Below are 21,368 nucleotides of genomic sequence, written 5' to 3'. Positions count from 1 at the left end.
TTAGATTACAGTTGTCGAATAATCTAATTGCTTATTGGAAATCATACTTCACTCACCTCTTTGTTAGCATAGCATTACACATCATGTACAAACACACTGAACACTGTACACTAAACAGTAGTGGTGGGATGTAACTAAGTACATTTACTCAAGTACTGTACTTAAGTACAATTTTGAGGTACTTGTACTTTACTTTCCCTATTTTGTTACTTCATACTTTATACTTCTACAAAATATTGTTCTTTTTACTCCACTACATTTGTTTTGACAGCATCAGATTATTAATACAAAATATAATCAACTAATACATTTAGATGCATTGTTATGGAGCAACTGGTAGTTCATAAAGTAATTAAAACTAGCTTCACCTTTACCAGCTGAAACATTAAAGTGATACTTTCACATAAATGCATCAGTAATTATAATCCAAAAATATAATATTATTCTGAAAAGGGCCATTCTGCATAATAAATACTTGGTACTTGGTTTACTTTAGTGTTAATACTTTTGTACTTTTATTGAAGTAATGTTTAATGCAAGAAGATCTGAGTACTTCTTCCACCATGTCTGACATACATTGTGCATAGGGAATGAAAACATGACTTTACTTACCGCAGACGCATCACAGCAGTTTCTGTGATCCTAATACCACGTGCTTCCATCCCAGATCCTGTAGATGGCAACCTTGCACAATTTTTAGGACTTCATCATTCCAGTGTCACCAGAGTTCCTAACATCTGCTCGGGCCCATCTAATCTTTTCTGATTTCATGTAAGAAATCAACAATGCTCTTCGAATAAGAGGAACACCATCTTCAGCTTCTCCAACTCGATAGTGAGCATAGTTAGATATAGATAAGTAGATAGATAGATAGTGAGTGTACTATCCTTGTATTCATCTGAAATCAATGTCAGCTACTCCTTCTCTTGTGTTATTTCGTTATTGAAGAAAGGCAGAGGAAAACACTCTGGTGACACAGCGTGTTCTGTACTCTCCCATATAGTGATGGAAGGGTGACAGCTTACTTTTGCTGTACAAATGTTGGGAGCTGGAATGAAATGCCAGCTGTGTGACACAAATATTCCTCACTGTTCTCCGGCATGCCGAAGCAGAAAGCACCCTGCTGACTCAGATCTCATTTAGATGCACTGAAGGGATCAGCTGTATATGATTTCCAAGCAAAATGGTAAAATTAGAGCAAAGACATAACATATATATATATATTTGCCAGTGAGACAATAAACATTGAGTAGAGTGACTTAATGCTTTTGCGATTTAAATTGAAGTATTATACAATCCAGTAGCAAAAGAATAAATATAAACTATATAATGCTCTTTGTCTTGTAGTCCTACAATGAATCATGAACAGTCTGTGATTTAGTGTAATCAAATGATCATCATATGATTCAGTTGTGAAGGAGTCCTGTAGGGATTATACAGGTATTGTGAAGGTATTATAAAATCCTACTGAAGCATTCACTCACAGTCTTGCAGGACTAGATTTTGTAGAATATGGCAGTACTGCAGTACATAACTCCTCTTCTGATATGGGCTGGTTTGTTCCCATTGGACTGCTGGCTATCACTGCAGGACAATCTCATTTAGCAGGATACAAGGGAATCAGCAGAATCTATACTTTCATGCTTCACTAATAAAACAAGAAGTCAATGTGCCACATGTGTACTTTGGTGAATTTCTCAAAGTTCTGTACTGTACCTATTTTTGATTAATTATTGCTGCATGAATTAGAAAGAAAATGTCAGGCATTTGTTGTAAGTCAAAGTTATCATAAGACTGCAGAACCAGAACACAGAGCAACACAAACATGCTTGCAAATGGCAGTTGTCCTGACCATGGGCGGTGGGTGAGGTCACACTGGAGGTTTGGGTAGGTTAATGTGGGAGGGAGGAAGATTCGGATAGCCTAATACACATGATCCGTGGTAAAACCACTCTGAGGACACGCTCGTTGCCGCTAACGAGGATATGATCCGTAACATTGCATGACGACCTTATGTTTTGATCCGACAGCTGTTTAGAGATTGCTGGATTAATGGCCATTTTAAAAAAACAACTTCCGAACCAAGACGGCACTGCACCTCTTCTCTTTTATAGCCTATTCGAATAACATTACATAGTCAATGGCAACACGTCAGAATTAAACACTTCTGCTCTACCCTTCATAATAAAAAGCTCTACAACCTATGAACACTTCAGAATATTGGTGTAACCATGACCGAGACTTGGGTGGGGATTGATGGCTTCTGGGCAGTGAGGGTGCATTAAACGTCCTGAGATATTGTGGGAAGTTTCCCATAGATTGGCTCTTAAAAGGACCAATCCTACCAAAGAAGGATTCAGCCTGTTTCATGTTGGGCATATATCAAATTGAACTTTTATCATTTTATACATATTTCCTCAAATTCAGCCTGATAGTTAATATATAACTGTGTGGGTTTGAACAATTTTTGGCTTCACAGCACATGTTTGTAATAGTTCACTGAGGGGCCAATTGAGTAATTTAGCTTCCTTGTAAATGCAGATGTGTACGGTACACCTGTGTACAGCAGTGACAGGTGTGCAGCGGCATGTCTGAACTGTTTGCAGGTTACCTCAACATTTGGATGTGGAACATGTGGAGTAAGACAGTCCGGCACTTTCAGTCTCTTTCTCGTTCCTGTCAGGCAGAATGGACTCAGGTTATCTTAAGGCGGCAAGACAAGGTCACTGGCGTTTGTCAGAGCTGGTCATTACACAAGGTAATTTCTCAGCACCACCGGGAGCCATTTGTCAGAGCTGGCTAGATTTTAAAGCTTCCCCTGCAATAAATAACAGAGTGAATCAGTTGGCTACTGGCTGCTGTCTGGGGGTTAAAATATCTGTAAATCATGAGCATTCCTCTTCCTCATATGTTCCACTCTGTGAATGTTTAAATATCCTGCTGTGTCTCTGGCTCAGGCTGCAGCTTTTAGGTTGGAACATCTACACTTTCATATTAGTGATTCATATTAACCTCCAGGCCCAAAAATTAATTCAGAGCAGAAAAAAACTGCTGATGGGGATGCTGTTAGAGAGAAGAGCCACATATAAACATAAACATTTACACCATAATGGTATTTATAGTGCTTTTTTGACAAATAACTGCAAAAACACCTGTATCATAAAAATGATGTAGTTGTTATTGTAAAACTGATTTTACCAAGGAATTAACCCCAGAAACAAGTGTTAAATCACATCTTGACTTTAATGTATAAAAGACCAATAACAGAATATTACAGCAGCATATATTGACATACATATTGTAAAAGAGGAGGTGTAATATTCTGGTACAAAAAGAGGAGATGAGCAGCTGTACCATTTCTCACCAACCATCATTTTATTACACCTCTTCTTTATTTTTAATTCATGGTACAAAAAGAAATGCACAATAACACATGGTAGATTTAGAGGGCACTGTATAATATACAGCAAAATGCAATAAGACTACATAAAGATTTTATAGATATTTATGTACATAATATACACAAAATATATAGTTTGACTTGGAATGTCTGTCTTTATTTTTAACCTCTGACTGAAATTAAACTCTCTGACTACCTCTACACAGTGGAGGTGACACACTACGTCTGCTCTTATCTAAAGAGAACTGCTCTCTGAATAAACAGTGGGCAGGTTTGTAGGGGAAGAAAATAGAATAGTGCAGCAGTGCATTAAGCTTGAATAAACATTGGCTCAGCTGTGGGGAATCGCTAGCCTGCACTGTCTCTGCTTTTTAGATGTCATGCCGGCAAATCTGGGAGGCTTTTCAATCTTTACTGGCTCCTGGGGCACTTGGCTTTCAGCTGTGTGGTTAAGTGTCTTGTACAACAAGTGTGTGTGTGTGTGTGTGTGTGTGTGTGTGTGTGTGTGTGTGTGTGTATGTATCCTGGGGGCTACATTAGCTCTAGTTCTGTCAGTTCAGACAGGATGCCTGCTTTGCCTCTCACTATCGGGAGTTTGCTTTCTGTGTACACACACACACACACACACACACAATTGAGAAATACACAATTAGGTAGGCAGCATAAAATTATCTTGGCATGTCAGTATTGAACCTGCAGTCAGCTTTTTTGTATTCTTGAGGTTTCTTGACATGCAAGTTTACTGAAACAAGTATACAAATATGAACACATGAGGTTGTATCACAGGATTCATTGTCCACTAATGTCTCATACTTTGTCTGCAGCGGCATCAAATCTAATAACGCTTTGAACTCAACATCAAACGAAACGTCGGCACTGGCTGAATCAACGTTATTAAATTCATGGTCTCATTATATGGTCTGTTGTTCATTTTGTCTGAGTATCCAATTCTGCTCTAAAACATAGTGGTGCGTGTGTGTGTAGTGATGAAATGGGAAAATGGGGGTGAAGAGAAAGCAGCAGGGAATTGAAGATGTGGAGAGGGGAAGGGGGAAGATTTTCATTTGAGATAACAATACACTACTTGCAATCTCTCAACACACACACACACACACACACACACACACACACACACACAGAGGAAACATCTACAGTGGAGAAAAGGGAGGTAGGACAGAAAAGCTCAACTGACCCTGTATAAAACAAAGCCTGTAAATAGCTGACCATGTGCTCTGTGGGAAATTGGGAAACAAAATGTCCCTACAGGGATCAACAAAGAGCCACAGTTACTGTTATTATTATTACTCTAGTTATAAACCTAATAGCAGCACTTAATAACTACAATTATTTGAAGAATTGCAAAATGAAAAAGGTAAAAAACAAAAAAAAGGCGGAATAAAACAGTCGGATAATTTGTCACTATAGCTTGAAAAAAGCTACAATAAATTACACATAACAGTATACTGTATGCTTCAGATGTGAGCTGATGCAATATGGAAGACATACACAGAAACATTAGATAAAAGCATGATGATGTGTTGTTGACTGAAAAGAATAAAGGGCGGCACAGTTTCTTACAGTATGGCTGTTCAGAAGGTTGTACTGTCAAAATTCTTTCTTTCATCTGTCAGCGGGCGAGAAAGGGAAAGAAAGAGGAGAGCAACTCGCCAACTGCAGCATAAAATAATAGGGCATATATTAAAATAGCATGAATACACACTTTCAGATATTGTTTGGAGCACCGAGAGCTTAACATGATGAGGCACCTCAACAGTCTTAACAATCTCTCTCTCTGTGTCTGAAAGCAGAAATAGAAGCTGAAAGCAACCAGGTGTGTGTGTGTGTCTGTCCCACCTTGTCTACAGGAACAAAAAAATAGGCAAGAAAAAAAAGATGAGATAAAGGTGTTCTATCATGCATAGATAAACACTGCAGATTCCTCTTCATTATATCAGTGTCGTTTCACTACTGTGGGAAAAGTTATCAGGATGTTCATATATGAAAACTTTATCAGAAACCTGACACATGATTTAACCCTAACCTAACCATAAACATTAAGATGAATAATGGCATTCAGGAGAGTTAAATCTGACTTTGCCAAAGTGTAAAACCCCAAGTGTGTTTAGTAATCAGTCTCTCACTTCCCGTTGTTGGTCACATGCTGGCAGGCAGATGGGTTTCTTGGAGTAACTTCAGTGACCATGTCAACGGTAACACAGAGCATCTGAGCTACATCTTGCACAGTCCACCATTTCTGATGTTGGTGTTTGAGTTTTCACAGTCTGACGGCCACCACACATGCTCCTGCCCTGCCCAGACACAGAGGTGCTACCTGGAAAGCAAGAAAAAGAATCACATTCAACAGCTGGATACTAAAAAGGTGCAGCAATGGATTTGTGGAGAGCTATAAATCAGTGTAGTCCCCTTAAATCATGTCATGTTCATGTTTTAAGTTGAGGTAAAAAGTTGGCATGCTTCTGTTTGGGGTTGACAAAATTATATTAGATCACAGCATCTTTTGTAAACCTATTGGATGCAGTCAATACATTCACAAACCTTGAAAACTAACTTTAAGCCAACATGGATGAGAAGTCCTTAAAGGGGCTATAATCAACATTTTATAATAACAATGGCTCAAATTACCATGTATAATGTTTAAAAGGTTGCTCGAAGTGATCAACAGAGAATTATCACCAGACTCTGCAGCTTCCTTCGGCTTTACGTAGCTTTATAGCGAGTTTCAGCACATAGTTTTCCATCCCGCAACTGTACTGTTTTGGTTCACTCTCACCGCTCTAATAGCGTAGTTTTCAGATGCAGCAGGCAGCTGTTTTCAGTGAAAAAAGCTCAAAAAACCCACTGTGCACTACCTGCTCTGCACCAAACAGCAGACAGACACAGTTAATGACTAGCTGGTGAGCATAGTTGAGCATTTAGCAGAACCTGATATTTCCCTCAAGAGTTGGCGGAGACCAAAAACAAAGCTAAAAGAGAGTTAATACTGGACTTACATTCATCAGGTGGCCAGAAACACAACTCCAAATGAATGCTGATGTTGATCCGTGTCTAACTGATGTTTAAATAGGCAACTGTTTACTAACAAGTTCACCATATGAACTTAAAAGGTGATAATATGTCAGTGTTGTTTCCCTAGCTTGTTTGCGCTACTCCCAAGGGGCTAAAAATGTAGTTATTGAAAGTTTAAAGCGCTCAGATAAAATTGACATTTCCGTGACCACTGGCCAACTCCTGCTGATGAAGATCATGAGATATGATGGGAAGCTCCACAACAACTACTTAAATGGACCTTGAGGTAAGAATGTTTTCAATCTGTTGTTTCCAAGGTCAAGAATGAATTTTGAAACTTAGCCAACTGAAGGAACTGGATTATAATGTGATGTAGGATATGTACAACACCTATATTTGGCATCTACAGTCATGCTCTGACCGCATCACTCCCTGCAAGGAATGGAGTGGGGAGTGACGATACTCTTTTGGCTCTAAGGGGAGCTTTGTGTCTGTTGTGGTTGTCTAGTCCTGTTAGTTTTTGTAGCCACTGTTTCTATGCTAATAGTCAAAGCTGTCTGTCACCTTATTTCAAAAACGTGAACTTACCACCCATATTATTTGTCTTGGAAGTAAAAAGATTGACAGATTTGTGCTAAAGCAAGAAGTGGAAGTGGTGCTACGAGGACAGGACAGACAACGCATCCACTGGTTTGTTTGTCTCAGTTTCTGACAACGAACAGAGGACACATTTAACGGTCTCAACATGTCCCCTCACATCTCAGTTTGTCCTCATTCCTCTGTGTCAGTTTGAACGTTCTCTGTATTCTGTATCTGCCCATCTGCACCCCTCGTCTTCTCAGCATGGTGCGTGTCTCCAAAATTGCAGATTTCCAGCAGCTTTGGTTGGAAATCCTCTGGAGGAGATGAGGTATAAACTGAAGTGTGACAGATTTGTGCTGAGTGAGCTCGTTAAAAATAGTCCCCTCTTTTCCTTACTGCTGTGGTGGCAAGGACAATATTAGAACGAGGAAAACATACATTTACATAACAACGAAAAACACGGCAAGATATATGGGAAAGGAGCTTGAAGAAGGTCAAACTGTGACTGTGTGTGTTTATATAACAACTTTATTGGTGTACATCATGATTTATTACTTGTTTTTACTGAACAACATTCAATGTGTTTATGTAAATACGAGCAAGTGGATACATATAAATCTGCTGCTGCTATGTGTGTACTAGCTTATTAAATTGTACAGACTCTTTACTTCCAAACATAAACTGCATGTGCGTGTGTGTGTGTGTGTCTGTGTGTATTGCATTTGTGTGTACCTGTGTCCACTCGTTTGTCTGAGGGTCGTAGGCTTCTACAGCATTGAGATACACCTGCCCGTTATAACCGCCCACAGCGTAGAGGCGGTCACCAAGGAGACAAACACCAACGGCATCTCGGCTGATGCTCATGGGGGCAACTGCCGTCCACACATCTGTCTGAGGGTCATACCTGAACAGACACACACACACACACACACAACATACAATGTGAGAAATTACATTAACATAAGTCTATTTTATTAGAGACAGTTCAACATTTTGGGATATAAACTTCTTTCTCCTCTTTTCCAAGAGTTAGATGAGAAGACTGATATCAATCTCATGTCTGTGCATTCAGTGGAGCGGTGGAGCCAGGAGGCGAACTGGGGGGGGCAACTAGCCTGGCTCATTATACAATATTGTATCACATTTCTTTAATTTCCTGCAGTCTTGTCATCACTGTGGGGTTGCTAGGTATGGTACCGTTGTGCCTGTACAGAGAGCTATATTAAAATTAGGGATGCACCGAGCCGACTTTTTCAGTCCAGATATTGATACTGCTATGGAAGTGACTGGGATATTTCTTCTACAGTATGTGTAAGGCAACATTGCTTTGCTCACTTTGTAAAACAAAATGTAACAAATAAATACATTGATGTAAATTTCCTGAATTGTTATATATTGTTAAAATAATAAATCGCGCACCAGCAACTTAGTAAAAAATCTTAAAAATGAACAGGAATTACAATTCAAGTGTAAACCGTTTAAATGCAGCAACACATTGGTCAACAACTTAAAACAGGAATTATAATTCCAGTATATAATTTATATAGTATATAAACATAGAATTAAATTGAATTAAATTGAATAGATCGAACCCATTGTCAGCTATACCAGATCCAGCTATTTGAGTCAGTATTTTTGAAATTTGGACAGAACCAGACTAGCTGTTTCCCGCTTCCAGTCTTTATACTATGCTAAGCTAATCAATCAAACCACTATGTGTAGAACAAAAACAAAATCAGACTTTGGCACCTCCCGGCGATAATATCAACAATGACACTGTGGCAAATGGCAGCATTTGCTGGTACCACCGCCTACAGGTCTGAAAGCATCACAAAGACTGTGCCAACTTTCACTGGGACGTTCTCATTTTTCTATAAACAAAAACTCATTATAATTTGAAACACACTACAATCTAATTAATCAAATTTTATATATAGTTAGTCATCACCCAAAAGACATTTCAAGTACAACACAAATCACATAAACACAGTAAACGAAATTGTGCACTGATAATACATTTCACGCACACACACACACACACACACACACACACACACACACACCATATAGACTCACCTCTCCACACAGTCACTTAGCCGAGATGCAAGGGATGAGGCCGGAGCATCATGACCTCCGATGGCGTACAGGAAGCCATGCCATGTAGCCACACCCACACCTCCACGCCTTTTAGCCATAGGAGCACAACCATTCCACCTGTAGATGGAGGTTGTAAACATCAGGAAGAAAAAGAGAAAAAAAGAGAGTTTCCTCCAGCAGTGAGGAATACAGAAATATGTGCTGTTTATATAAATAGGAGATTATTTTCAGGGGACCAATAAGAACTTTGTCTCAGCCCTTCCAGTGAAGACCATAATGAATGTGCAGTACTTCATAAACAGAAGTTGTTTATATTTGGTCTACTCCAACATCCTTAGAGAGTTAGCTATCTCCTCTGATCTGTGGATAATAACCTTAAAAGCACAGAGGCGCTTTACTAGAAAGTACAGCAGACAGGAAATAAAGCAGAAGTAGGTAATTAATTCTGGTCAAATGAAGTCCCGTGTCTCTGACCTGTTGGTGTGGGGGTCGAAACACTCCACTGAACGCAGGCAGGATGAGCCGTCACGTCCTCCTACTGCATATAGCCTGGGGAAGACAGAAGATGGTGTTACCCCTCTGGACACACACAAAACACCTGCCACACAAAACACTGCACACATTTCTGGACTCTGGAAGTCTCTTTTCAACTTAGTGATGCTGACACAGATGGTTCAAGAGTGTATTTGTGTGTGTGTGTGTGTGTGTGTGTGTGTGTGTGTGTGTGTGTGTGTGTGTGTTTGTTTTGCAGGATTTGGGGACAAAGTGAGGTGAGCAAAATCAATAAGCCATCACTCTTGGTGGGCATCACAACCCAGAGCAATCAGTGTGTGTGTGTGTGTGTGTACGTGTGTGTGCGTGTGTGTGTGTGTGTCCATGGATGTGGAGTTGGGAGGAAAGAAGTGCATCAGAACCAGTCAAGCAACTAATGAGCTCCATCAGGCAAAGAGCCCAGAGAATAAACACATTCATGCAGTTACAATTGCAGATAGCCTTGCACGCACACACACACACACACACACACACACACACACACACACTTTCTATGTAGCGTCTCTATGAGGCGCTGAATAATAAAAACATGGGTGCAATATTACAACTATAATTTCTACTGTTTGCTGCAGGAGAACTCTGGGGCAAGTATTAAGGAGATTCAATTTCGAATTTATCAAATCCCACTATTAATCCCACTCTGATGTGCATTTGTGCACCAGTGACTGTGAGTATTGTCACCTTTTTCATTACGGTTTCATGCTACAGTGTGTTGTGCAGAAAAGCACAGCATTTACAGTAACCTAACCTTACCTCTGTTACCTTCATCTTTCAAACAAGCAGAGTGTGTTTGTCGTGTGATGCTCTAAGAATGCTCTCACAAGACAAAGTCATATTTGTTCAGCTGCTTTCTGCAGGACCAAAACGGTTTGGTTTCAAGCCGTTGAAAAATGTTCTCCATTGGTCTCTTCTCTTCAAACCACGAGCGAGAAATGTTGCTTATTAATTGACTATTTCTACAGTATGGCATACAGTGGCTATGTACTATAATGAGGTGGGGTGGTGCAGTATGGGTACAGTTATACAATATAAATTACACTCTCTCTATTGAACAAGTACAGTAGGCAATGTGTGTGTAATTTCTACTAAAAATGTTAACAATTTATTAAATTACATCAATTTGACTGACGCTTTTGTCCAAAGCGTTTTGCAATAAGTGCATACAGAGCCCATAAGAACAAGAGCAAGATGTCAACAAACAGATGTCCCAAACAAACAACTAAAAGCATGTTCAGTGTTACAGTGCATGTGCTAGTATTGAATCTTTAACTTGGATAAATGTAGATGTGTGAAGCAATATGTGAGTTGATTTACTTACTTGCCATTGAGTACAGCTACTCCCACTGTGCTTCTTGGTGTAGCCATACTTGCAACAAAGCTCCACTGGCGAGCTTGGGGGTCCCACCTAATAAGAATTATGTAAACATCTTCTCAGTCCTGCACATAATAAATATGGCTGTTCCAACAACTAATTAAATATACAGTGCAGTTAAGAGATTGTGATTTCCCATCACTGCATCTTTCAGCAAAAACACCTGTTTCCAAAAACAGATCCATGTTACTCTAGATCATCCACAGAAACTGCTGTCAACAGATTTTATTTGAACTATTTTCAACTGAAGAAATAGTCCCCATGTCATGAAACTGTCAGCTTGTTGTATTAAGATGGAGATGGGAATATCTCAAAACCTGGTTAAATAAAACCAAAATGATCTGCATGGCTAGATACCACAAGATGTAAGATGTATATGTATATGTATATATATATATATATATATATTTTTTTTTTTTGTTATATGAATTAACTGATCCTTTAAGCAGAGCAAATGACAGAATAAAACAGCTGTGTGAAGTATCTTACCTTTCCACTGTGCTGAGGTAGCTCCAGCCATCATGTCCTCCTACTGCATACATGGGCCCCTCTAGGACAGCTACGCCTGTGATACACATCCACATGTGCATGATTAATCATGGCAACTTACCAAAACACTATTACCTTGGACAAGCTCATAAAACCACACACATTTAGGGCGAGAGTGTGAGTTTTTCATTGTGTGTGCAAAAACACCCTAGACATCAGGCGTGCAGAGTTAGCAGCATGTTGACACCTCCATACTCAAGGGATTTATCTGCCAGAGCATCTGTGGTGCCAGATGTGTGTTTTAATCCCCATCTCTCTTCACACACATGCACACATTTTTTAAAAAACAATGAAGCACCAGCACATCACACCTTATCAAATGTTGTCATTGTAATAGTAGGCTTGCACAGTGAGTGGGGAGACAAATACACAGGTTCAGTCTGTTGAAGTGCTCTTGAGCATGACACTAAATCACTTACTGTTGAGGTGCTGTTGTGTAGCTGAAACTGACCTTTGACCTCACTTTGTTAGAAGTGAAATGACAACTTTTTTTTAGCAAAGATCAAGGATCGCCATACTCAAAATTCAAATAACAACAACATAATCCCTCCTCTTTAAAAGGCTCGTCCAATAGACCTTTTCAAGCCCTTTTCGGCTTGAAATGTACTTGTATGTCAAATTTCTATTCAAACATGCGGCTCACCTAAGCCATGCCTGTGGGTGGACATGGGAGGCATGACGCTCCAGGACTTGCTGTGCGGGTTGTAACACTCCACAGTGTTTAGGGTCTTGAGTCCATCTCGGCCGCCCACCACATAGAGACGGCCATCAAGGACAGCTACACCAAACTGTAGTCTCCGTCCACTCATGGTGGCTACCTGCCTCCACGTGTCCCGACGCAGACAGTACTGCTCGATACTGGTAGCACCTGGACGGAACAACAGAAAAACATGTCAAATAAAACTGCAGCCGTTGATGTGCTCTAATTTTTCACTTCTGACGAACCTGACCAGAATACCCACTCTTGAGACGTCAGCTCAAGGTAGGACTATACCACTTTTATTTACTCCCAACAGTAGACTCTGTGTATTTGTGTGTAGAGACACACACTTTATCCAAGCACACATGGATAAATGAGCTCTGTATTATAACATTTTCATCATGTCATCATGTCTTCTCATGATTACAAGACAAAGGATAGTTATTCCATCAAGCCACAATTAAGAGGAAATGTCTGTGAATTTTGTTTTCTTAAATTTAACATACCCCTATATACCCTGTATATACCTCAATGTCTTTGGAACGAAATATTCAGCATCTTCTCTTATATACTGACAATCCAGATTCAAAACTGATCATACTTAGAATATTGAAGGCATAATTTGACTTCTTCTTAACAACACTTTGTCTCCTGTGGGCTACTTGCAGCAAAAACACTCAAAAGTATGTTTACATTCTGGAAAAAGCTGAAGTCCCTCAGTGAAGCTGTGGATCGGAAATGACACTAGAGAGAATTAGGTTTTTTTTTAATGATAAACTGAAGAAATCTTTAAAAATATGTTCACAATTTATTTCTTTTCTTGAACAACACACATTTTACACAAACTCAAAAATTTCAAGTAGTTCTGGGTTGGCAGGTGAATGGGTGATTCGACGGGCATTCCCTCCTTTTTGTTTTCCTTTCTCCTCTCCTTTTTCCTGTCTTTTTTTGACATCATTCTTGGAAAATAGTGTAAAATACAAATACAAATGTCAATATTTTTGAATATGAAAACAAATTAGAAACAAATGCTTCCAATGAAAACATTTGAAAAATACAAACACTAACTACAATAATATATATATATATATATATATATATATAATGTCTGGTCTGTGTTTACATGCAAGTGCCTGTTCTACCTTTCGTAGCGTCCATGCCCCCTACGGCGAACATGGCCCCAACAGTTGCCTTGCGGGGCCGGGTGCGGGGACTCTGAAGCTGGGGCTGGCGCTGAGGCAAGAGTTGATACTTCATCCCTTCCATCAGCAGCCGCTGGCACTCCATACTGTCCCGGAGCAGAGGGTTGGACTCCAAGTCTGCCAAGAACTACACACACATAATAAAAAAAAAACACACACACACACACACACACACACACACACACACACACACAAACAAACAGGGACATGTGACAACAGCTATCAACAAACGAATGCAGGGTAGCTGTATACTGCATGTGGGGGTCCCAATGTTATCACTGATTGTGGAAGTCTGAGGATCGAAAGAAACCTGTTCTCTGATTGATTGAGAGATTAGATCAAACCAGCAGCCATTAGTGTGCAGCCACACACACACACACGCACACACACGCACACACACAGATCATCTGACACACTAGAGGACTAATCTGTCCCCAACATCTCATCAGCTCTCTAGTCCGTACCCTCTAACCTCATCTATGATCACACACATACACACACATAAAGACAGCCAGGGGCTGCAGCATGAAGCACTTCAATCCACCAGTCTGTAGCTTAAAATACTTCCACAGGAAATCACTGCCTGTGAGAGAGGCAGGCTGATGTGAAGCAAGTTTTCCCCCGAAGACAAGAATTACATGATTTACATTTAGATAGATGTGTTTGTGTGTGCTTGCGTATGTGTGTGTGTGTGTTAAAAGATGTAGAGGTTCAAGAGGAGCCAGATTTTACCTGAACATATATGTATGTTGGTGGGGATTTTCAAAAATGGCTGCTAAGATTCAATCACAGAGAACAAGTATAAGTTTAACAAGTATTTTTTTACACCCTTTTTCCTCTGTGTTGTCCACCACCATAAAAAGAAAAATTCGGCCCAAATAATTCAATTTGGTCACTGAATATAAAATGTTTTTTTCTAGCCAGACGTGGAGAGCGTAAAGCAAGCATGATAAATGGATAAGCAGCTTACACGACAGGGTGAACACACACTTCCATTGCACACAATCACAGAGGGACAAATTAGGGTGAACCCTATTTCGGCAGACGTTTGTGTGTGTGTGCGTGTGTGTATGTGTGCGTGATAAAGAAGGACAGAGATAGAAAACCGTGCATGTCCTCTCCTGTGCTATTTATCCATCACGCTGTGAAGGATTGAATGTGGAGGGCAAGATAAGACTGAATCCTGCAGATATCCCACCTTCTCCTCTCTGTCCTCTCTTTACCTCGCAGTGGGAAGTGAGAAAGTAGTCCTCCCCTCTCTGTTTCAGGATGCCCTTTGTCAACTTATGACACACACACACACACACACACACACACACACACACACACTTTCTATGTAGCGTCTCTATGAGGCGCTGAATAATAAAAACATGGGTGCAATATTACAACTATAATTTCTACTGTTTGCTGCAGGAGAACTCTGGGGCAAGTATTAAGGAGATTCAATTTCGAATTTATCAAATCCCACTATTAATCCCACTCTGATGTGCATTTGTGCCAGTTACTGCCTAGGGCATTAGATGCATACACACACACACACACACACACACACACACACACACACACACACACACACACACACACACACACACACACACACACACACACACACACACACACACACACACACACACACACACACACACACCTGCCCAATGTGATGGGTATGTTTCTTTTATTATTTTCTGCTATTTTTAAGACCAAATGGTTAACTGAGGAAGTAATCAGCATATTTATCAATGTTCATTGTTGTTAAAGACATCCACACACACTTACTGTCCTGTCATTCTGTTTGGTGCACATCTGATTTACTGCCCACAGATGTTTCTCTGAAAAGATTAGACCAAGTGTGTATGTGTCTGTGTGTGTGACAGTGTTAACGGGGAGAAGGGATTAAAGGTATTCATTTGGTGCATTGACATCCTCTTGATGAGTAATCACACAGCGGCCTAGATAAGAGCTGACTAATTGGTTGATGAATATCGATCAGATGTCTGTGTGAGGTTTATACGTCGTATTATTGGCACGTCACAGCTCATGAGGTTGCTGAATTCATTCATTTATCCATTTAGCATGGTGGTGGTGGTGGTGAGGGGGGTAATATACTGTTAAAGGTTTAGCTCAGCTCTATGTCTGTCTTGCTTCTGCTCTCTCTGCTGTAGTGTTATTCTACTGCTTTACCATCCATCTTCTCGTCTGATTACATGTTACAACTACTTGTGATTTCAGCTGACCAGGGCAAAGTCGTATATCTGAGGTGTTCATACTTTATACCGCACAAGTGCAAACCTGGGAGATGTATAGTCGCAGGAAGAGAAGATGGAAAGAGGAGGGGGAGGGGGCACACTTTTTTTTTTTTTTTTATCTCTACAGCTTCTTTATATATAGTAAGGGAAATGACTGATGAAGTAGATGAAGAGAACAGATAATTTTGCTGCAGTTAAGAGAGATATCACACTTAATTAAGGTTTAAAACGTGTGTGTGTGTGTGTGTGTGTACACAAGCACACACGTGACAGAGTAACGGTTGTGAGCTACAGTTAACGTAATTATTATAGTCCCTCTAATTGCCTAAAGAGGATAGAGACAGATAGAAACGGACTGGAGCCAGAAGGAGGTAGAGAAGACGGAGGAGGGACAGAGCATGAGACAAATTTGGCCAGTCCAGCAGATCATCAGGAGGAAGACTGATAAAAACTCTTGCCTCATACATTGATGTAACAATTAAATTAAATGTATCTTTGTTTTTGGTCACTCAAATTCTGAGGGAAATATCTGTCTCTTTAGCTGATAACTGCTCCACACTATGTTAGCACACTATGTTCACCGGCTAGTCACTAACTGTGTCTCTCTGCTGTTTGGTACAGAGCAGAAAGTGTACAGTGGGTTTTCAGAGCTTTTTCACTGAAAACAGCTGCCGTCCGAAAACAATGCTATGAGTGCCCTAATTGTGTACCAAAATAGTAAAATGTGGGCCGGACAACTAAACAATGAGCTATTAAACTCGCTATTAATTCCGTAAAGCTGCAAGATTTGGGTTGATAATTCTAATCATTACGAGCGACCCCTTTCATATTGTTTTCACATTGTCATTTTTATTATAAAAATACCGATTCTAGCCACTTTAAATAAGCACAGTACAACAGTACGTTATGTCCTTTGCAGCTCTCACCTGTGTCTGCAGCAGTGGCAGTCGTATGTGAGCCAGCAGCAAGGGTAGGTGATGTTGTCGCGTGTCTGTGTCATGAAGGACCCACGTTAGCAAAGAGGTTACCACGGTTTCCTCATCTGGCACGTTGACGTCATCAGACGTGATCAGCTTCTCCATCTCCTCCACAGGAAGCAACAGGAACTCCTGGCCTCCCACCACCTCTAAAAAGTGTTCCTGGTGGACAGGGAGATGAACAACGAGCAACAGATTGATTAATCAACGGTTTCAGTTCTAGTAGCGAGTTTATATAGAGGCCAGAATACAAACATGTCCTCAGTGTTAGTCCACATTATGGTTGTTGTTGTTGTTGTACTGTGACTGCCATAACTATTCTCATTCATGTTTTTTAATTTATCTATTTATTTATTTTGAGGCAAGTATAATCTGTGGGAATTATAAAAGGTTATAAACACGTCTAAATGTGACCTGATTACCACATGAATAAAACATTTTAAATAAATAAAAAAAGAAATGAAAACGATTTTCTCTCTACATAGTCTACTGTATAGCTTACACATCGGCTGAAATAATCCTGTGAGCGGTGTATGTGTGTGAATAAGTGTGTGTGAGTGAATTACAGATGCAGGCAGACAGTCACACCCAGATAAAGCCACCTTTACAAAATAATTACAACAGATTTAAATCTAACAATAATCCACTTAAATAGAAAGGCAAAAGGAGAGAAACAGTGACACTGACAGAGCCAGACACAGAGGGAGACAGGATGGAAGAAAAGGCACGTTAAGACAGGAGAGAAAAAGAAAAGAAAAATAATAAGTCGATGGAGGAGCTATTTCACAGTCACCATAGCAACCCTGTGCTGAAAACAGCCATTGTGGCGTTAAGGGTGTGTGACGCGTTGTGAATGAGGAACCAATTTGTTACCAAGAATAACGTCAAGGATGGAAAATGACCAAAGTCTGACTGTAGAAAACTGCATAGAGGTAGAGAGGGATAGTTGTGAAAGGAAGAGGTGAAAGAAGCTTGTTCATTGTTCTTACTTAATTAAAGTTAAAACCTAAACATCACCTGTGGTCTACCTGAATCTACATCATCATTTTCAGACCCATATTTTCTAAAGCAGTTTTTCATTTTCCCGTGGTGGCTCTACAATGCTGGAGGTATAGAGATGAACTGGGCGTGAACCAACCATGGTATAGGCGTGAGCGGCCCTCTGCAGATCATTGCAGCCCTGAGCATCGGCGTAGGAGCGGATTCCCAGACAGTTGGAAGGGTGCAGCTGCTTCATGAGGAACGAACAGCAGGCCTGAACCACCGATGACAACTGCAGCAGGCAGGAGGCTGACAGCACAGACTCAATGGTGTCCTCCCTCAACTCGAGACGGCCTGGAAGGCAAAGAGGTGAGATGGAGAAGAAGGATGACAGTTGGATGGCAAAATAGAACTACATTACAAAAGGACTGCATATTTTAAAGTGTCTAAGATTTATTATTCAAAAGGTTTTGAGATCAAGAGTAAACACCACCATCAACGCGACCAAAATGAATCCATTTATTTAGCATGGAAAAAACAATGTGGCGGCTAAGGACTTTTTACCTTACTGTAAATACCAAACCAAAACCTACTAAAAGGTACAATATATTACAGCCATCCAGGCATTCCCAATGTTTTACAATTTCTGTTGGAGAGATTACAAAAATGTACGCATGCAAAACAATAGCCGGAGTGGTATGAAATGGGATTATCCTAGCCATCCAAAAAATATTACATACTGTGGGACCCAAGTTGATGCAGTGGTGTTAACACAGAGTAGCCATCACTTCAGCTGAGGCTAACGTGCATGAATGCTACAGTACATGGTGCTCATATTGGAATCTGGATCATTAATTTCCTTTTTCCTAACAATAACAAAGTCTCACATCATAATCCAGCTGTTAGTTTATTGGCCGCCGGGCTGGGGTGGGTGTGGCTTATCTGCGTCACAGAGCTCACAAAGCAGGAGTGAAGCATAGGGAGCGAGGCTCAGGCTGACCTTCCTACCCCATTTGTGGCACTCAGCCCCAAGGCTATATGGTCTTACTGAAGGTGCAAAAATTGAAAAATGGATACAAAATAAATAGTCTCATTTTTAAAAAGTCTCCGAAGTAATTTCCTAAAACATCATAGTATGTGATTTTTGCCTGACAGTATGTACTGATCTATTTCTAATATAGGCGATCAGTGTATCTGTACCTACCTGTGTATGCATACTGCACAAGTACCGACAATGCATCAGGGTCCACTCCTTCCATCTTCACCTCGTCCTGCTTGGCCTCCCTCACATCACTGGTGAACATGGCCGCAAAGTAGTCCGACACGGATGAAAGGACAAGTCTGTGAGTGGAGAGAGTGTCAGACATCAGTCAGAGAGGACGGACAGCTGTAATGGAGGAACGGAGTACTTTGACCTTGCTGAGTCTGGACTGACAGGGAAAAGATGCAGAACAAAGAGACCTGGAAATGATGACGCAGCCAAACAACGCACAGTATTATCATCCTGCAAATACATCAGAGTAGATACACATGCGAGTCACATTAAAGGCTTCGGTATGCTCCAACTGAAGTGTTTGTCAAACAGTGACTGAAACCCCCTTCCCCCACACCTCTCCACTGTCATAATTTGGGGGACTGCATCCAACAAACTCTTTACGAAACCGACAATCAACATTCACGGCTACTTCATGCAGTGATAGGCAGCTGTGTAGAGGGGAGAAAGAAAGCAGGGTTTGAACTTCTCTCTCAAGCTCTTTTTCCATTCTTTACAAAACTATTTGTCACTTTTCGTATAGTAGTTCTCTTCTTCCTACTGACCTGTAGGTGTCAGATTTAAAAGTGGTCTGCAAATCGTCACTTACAGACATAAAAAAAAACCTGCTGAAAAAGAATAAAGTATGGCGATGGACCCTACAGTGTCTAAAGTGTCCCTTCGCAGATCTGTTGATAAACAGAAGCTGAATTGACGAGTGTACCTAGTTTATGGAAAATCTACAGTTGCATAACTTAAGGGCACAACAGATATGCATTTCCTACTATGACGAAGAGTAGAAAGTGGCAAGAGTGGAAAGTCTGCACTACCAACAGGGGTGGGGGGATTCTTCAGGACAGTATTCTTATGAGGTGGCGTGAGCGTTGTGAGGTGGAAAATATAGCAGAAGTGTCAAAATTCAAGCCAAAATAAGAACTACAACAACCAAGTTAAACCAAACAGAGGCCAGAATGACGTAGGTCTGTGTTATTTTTAAGGCTTCACACCATGCTTTGAGGGGACATACGGACATTTTCATCATTCATACAAGATTTTTATACATAGTTTTATTATCTGACTGTTATTCTATATTGCTTGATTTAGACTTCCAGACCCCTTTACTTAACATGTCGGTCTCATGTCTGAATAAAGCACCCGGATTGCTTTTAAATAAAATTCCCAATGGCAATCAAACAACAACAAAAAGCAACAAAAAGTCAGATTAACATAAAGGCTGTTGAACAACAAGGTAAAGCATCTATCATTACTGTCTTCTATCTCTCTCACGTGAATGCTTAATAAAAACAGTCTGTAAATGATTATTACTGTAGATGGAAAGAAGTCCTGCACATATGTACTCTACACATTTTTTTTATCACTCAATGTGTGCATTTAATATTAAATCACTTGAAATCAATCCTCTCCAAATGGCACTATCATTGTATACTGCTCTCTCTGAAGAGATGTTATTAGAGGTGGAACACAACTGTGCAAACAACAGCCTGGCATGAGCCTAAGGCATCTCCAGATGTTTGTACATAGTGAACATATTGAGAATAAAGAGCTCAGATGTTTAAATGCTTACTAGTCAAACTGCAGTGGAGCATGTTTTTCACTCAGTAACAGTAAGAACTAAGTTTTTAATATCTGATATACATTTTCATAATTTCTGACATACTGGAGACTGACCAAAACTAATTTATTTTTTTAGGATTATGTATCTTTGAAACCAGTTCCACATTAGCAGATCACTAAATTATGTGAAACTAAACTGGAACATCTGGAAAAGATGTTGGAAGAAGAATGTACACACACAGATGCCAAAAGGGCATGGAGCTTTTCTTACATTAAGAAAATAATTATTGTCTTAACACAGTAAGATTCTATAACAAAATGAGACTTTTTACTATAGGCACCAAAAGAATACAAAAAATTAACATAAGGCCATGCTGCCTGAATGTCAGTACTGTACTGTAATATCACTTACATTATTTCCTTAATTTAATGCTGTAACCTTCCATAGATATTTTTGTTGCCTGACTATCCCATGTAAAAAAAAAAAAGATTCTTTCTATTCTCTAAATTTTTCAACTCTTTACTTACACAGAGTTTGTTATTACGAAAGAAAATGACTATTGTTTTACACAGAATTCACAGAAGCGCCCACAGAAAACAATATAAAAGAAGACACAACCCCAGCCAGATAAAGTCCTGGCTTGCACTATAAAAGACATGCCAATCCCTGCAGTCGGAGAAGAGATTATTCAATTCATTGCATGTGTCATTACAGCAGCTGAGCTCATGGGCAGGAGAGAAAGAAAGAGAGAGGAATATGCTTAATGTAAGGTCAATGTAAAATTTAGAGGCGAGAGAGTCTGAAAGAAATATGGCATTATGCAGAGCAAACCAGAGAAAGGACAGAAAGGAATTA

The 21,368-nt window shown here is 40.0% G+C and overlaps 1 protein-coding gene across 3 annotated transcripts in view; it reads right to left on the bottom strand.

The window, feature by feature from the left end:
* Positions 1-3,224: 3,224 nt before the first annotated feature.
* The window catches only part of klhl5 (kelch-like family member 5), a 51,366-nt gene continuing 33,222 nt past the window's right edge, over positions 3,225-21,368 (bottom strand). For 2 of the 3 annotated variants that reach the window (XM_035999917.1, XM_031286013.2), the window contains 11 exons: positions 18,890-19,026; positions 17,843-18,039; positions 16,654-16,866; positions 13,422-13,608; positions 12,223-12,447; positions 11,520-11,595; positions 10,977-11,063; positions 9,581-9,655; positions 9,086-9,223; positions 7,742-7,913; positions 3,225-5,732 (listed from right to left, as the gene is read on the bottom strand). In XM_035999917.1, the coding sequence (XP_035855810.1) occupies positions 5,676-5,732; positions 7,742-7,913; positions 9,086-9,223; positions 9,581-9,655; positions 10,977-11,063; positions 11,520-11,595; positions 12,223-12,447; positions 13,422-13,608; positions 16,654-16,866; positions 17,843-18,039; positions 18,890-19,026 (1,564 nt within the window). In that variant the 3' untranslated portion in view covers positions 3,225-5,675. The remainder of the gene's footprint in view (positions 5,733-7,741; positions 7,914-9,085; positions 9,224-9,580; positions 9,656-10,976; positions 11,064-11,519; positions 11,596-12,222; positions 12,448-13,421; positions 13,609-16,653; positions 16,867-17,842; positions 18,040-18,889; positions 19,027-21,368) is intronic. The other variant, XM_031286014.2, reaches the window with a different exon arrangement.

The sequence above is a fragment of the Sander lucioperca genome, chromosome 4 (genome assembly GCF_008315115.2).
Source record: "Sander lucioperca isolate FBNREF2018 chromosome 4, SLUC_FBN_1.2, whole genome shotgun sequence".
NCBI lineage: Eukaryota > Metazoa > Chordata > Actinopteri > Perciformes > Percidae > Sander > Sander lucioperca.
The sequence above is the reverse complement of the archived record's forward strand: the minus strand, read 5'-3'. Positions and strand labels throughout refer to the sequence as shown.